The sequence below is a fragment of the Branchiostoma lanceolatum genome, chromosome 2 (genome assembly GCF_035083965.1).
Source record: "Branchiostoma lanceolatum isolate klBraLanc5 chromosome 2, klBraLanc5.hap2, whole genome shotgun sequence".
Classification (NCBI taxonomy): domain Eukaryota; kingdom Metazoa; phylum Chordata; class Leptocardii; order Amphioxiformes; family Branchiostomatidae; genus Branchiostoma; species Branchiostoma lanceolatum.
The window spans coordinates 15,757,227-15,759,119 of NC_089723.1; the positions used below are offsets into that span (position 1 = coordinate 15,757,227).

The 1,893-nt window shown below is 48.8% G+C and overlaps 1 protein-coding gene across 1 annotated transcript; it reads left to right on the forward strand.

Moving 5' to 3' along the window:
* The first annotated feature begins 216 nt into the window (after window positions 1-216).
* LOC136426869 (adenosine receptor A2b-like) lies at window positions 217-1,620 on the forward strand. The gene has a single exon (XM_066415588.1). It carries the CDS (start codon window positions 307-309, stop codon window positions 1,618-1,620), a length of 1,314 nt encoding a protein of 437 aa, XP_066271685.1. The 5' UTR covers window positions 217-306.
* The last annotated feature ends 273 nt before the right edge of the window (window positions 1,621-1,893 follow it).

The following is a 1,893-nucleotide window of genomic DNA, read 5'->3' on the forward strand; positions in this document are numbered from 1 at the left end:
GAGCATTTCACTTTGAGTGATGCTATTGTTCAACACCACAGCATTCCCGTCAAATTTGACATCTTTATTAAATGTATGAAAAGCATATCTTCTGTTGATTGTTGTCATGGTGACGCAAGCGGACGGCGGTATGAAACCATGGTAACACTGACGTACTCTAGCAAACCATGGTATTTTCTTTGCGTGCGTGACCAGGTGTTGCCGTCAGATTATCGGAGGTAGTCATCTACGGAAAGGTGGAAAGCGCCACAGAGCAGCGTTTCTTACGATAGGCAACGTACTTGTCTGCAGTAAGAACATCACAAGATGAACGTCAGTACCGTGAACTTAACCGGCGGAAATTCCACGGTTTTCGAGATTTTCGAGCCGTGTTTTCGCTGGTACCTGGAAAACATGATGGACTACGACCTGGCAGTAGCTGCCTGCTCTCATCTCCCTGACCCGCTCCTGCACGAGAACAGAAAAGTTGGGATCACCGCCGCCGTTGTCGGGACAGTCGCTCTCCTCATGAACGGCGTGGTTCTGTCCACTGTGCTGAAAAACCATCAGCTGTCCAAACCCATGTACATGTTCGTAGCAAACCTGGCTGCCACGGACTGCCTGGCAGGTTTGTTTTCGTTCTTCCTTTGCGCCAGTTTCCAGTTGGAACTGACGCGACCGTTGACAGTGTTGAGCATCGTCTGTACCTTCCTTTTACTGTTGGTCTTATCAGCTGTTAGCGTGGTCCTCCTGTCCATAGACCGTTATCTGGCCATCCTCCACCCTATATTCTACCAGACCCGCATGTCTGGGCGACACGTTGCCGTGAGTTTGGGGATCGCGTGGACAGCTTGTGTGCTGGTGTGCTTGTCTCCTCTCATGGGCTGGAACTGTATATATGTCTACACAGAGAACTGCATATCCGTGCCAGTGGGCTACCTGATCCTGATCACCGCCATCTGGTCGATGGCCGTAGTGGTAGTGGTCTTCGTCAACGTCAGAATCTTCATCGTACTCAAGCGACGCGTCTCCAGAACCAGACCACCCGAGAATCCTCAAGCCGATTTGCCCGCCGCAAGACGCAGAGAACAACGAATCGCGGTAAGAAAATACCACCAGATCAAAAACAGCTTGAAGAATCACGTGACGGTTGTAATCATTGCGGCGGTCTTCGTCGCCTTCTGCCTGCCAATTTGCATCTCGACTGCACAGCAAATTTCGTGCTTTTTAGAAAGAGACTGCGAGAATGTGGCAAAGCCATTCTGGGGAATGGTGATCGCACTCTGCAATTCGGCGATAAACCCAGTCATCTACGCACTCAGGATCAAGAAGATTCGGGAAGCTGCACATCGAAGGGCCCGACGACTCACCAACGCAGTTCGTGAAAAGTTGAGGTGGTCATCGAATGATCAAGTGGTCAACATGCAGACTGTTGGAGGTGCGCGAGCGATGGAAGCTGCCGGGCCGAATACGGACAATCGTACCGGACAGATGTCAAAATGGGCAGTCAGTCGAAGACCTGCAGAGAATCCCAGAAACACAGAGAGCTCGAACCGTCCGAGTGTACTCTCCGTAGCCTCCCCAAGGACAGCAAAGATGCCTGGTGTTAACACGGGTAGTAGCGGGGAAGACATCGAGTGAGCAAGGTAAACTGATCTTTAACAAGAATCAGGCTAGCGCTTGTCTAAGACTGCTTTAAAAATGTGTGTGACTGTTTTAAAATTGTATCCAGTAAATGTCCTTTGGAGTATATTATTACCTGGATGGCTAATCTTCATCAACATGTTTGTACAAGTTGTACGTGTTTGTGTGATGTTAGGTTCTTCTTTTGAATATCAAATGATGTAATTTGGTGTATCATGGAGTATTGTTCATAATTGTTCCTGTCAGCCAGTTTGAAATTGTCCTAATATC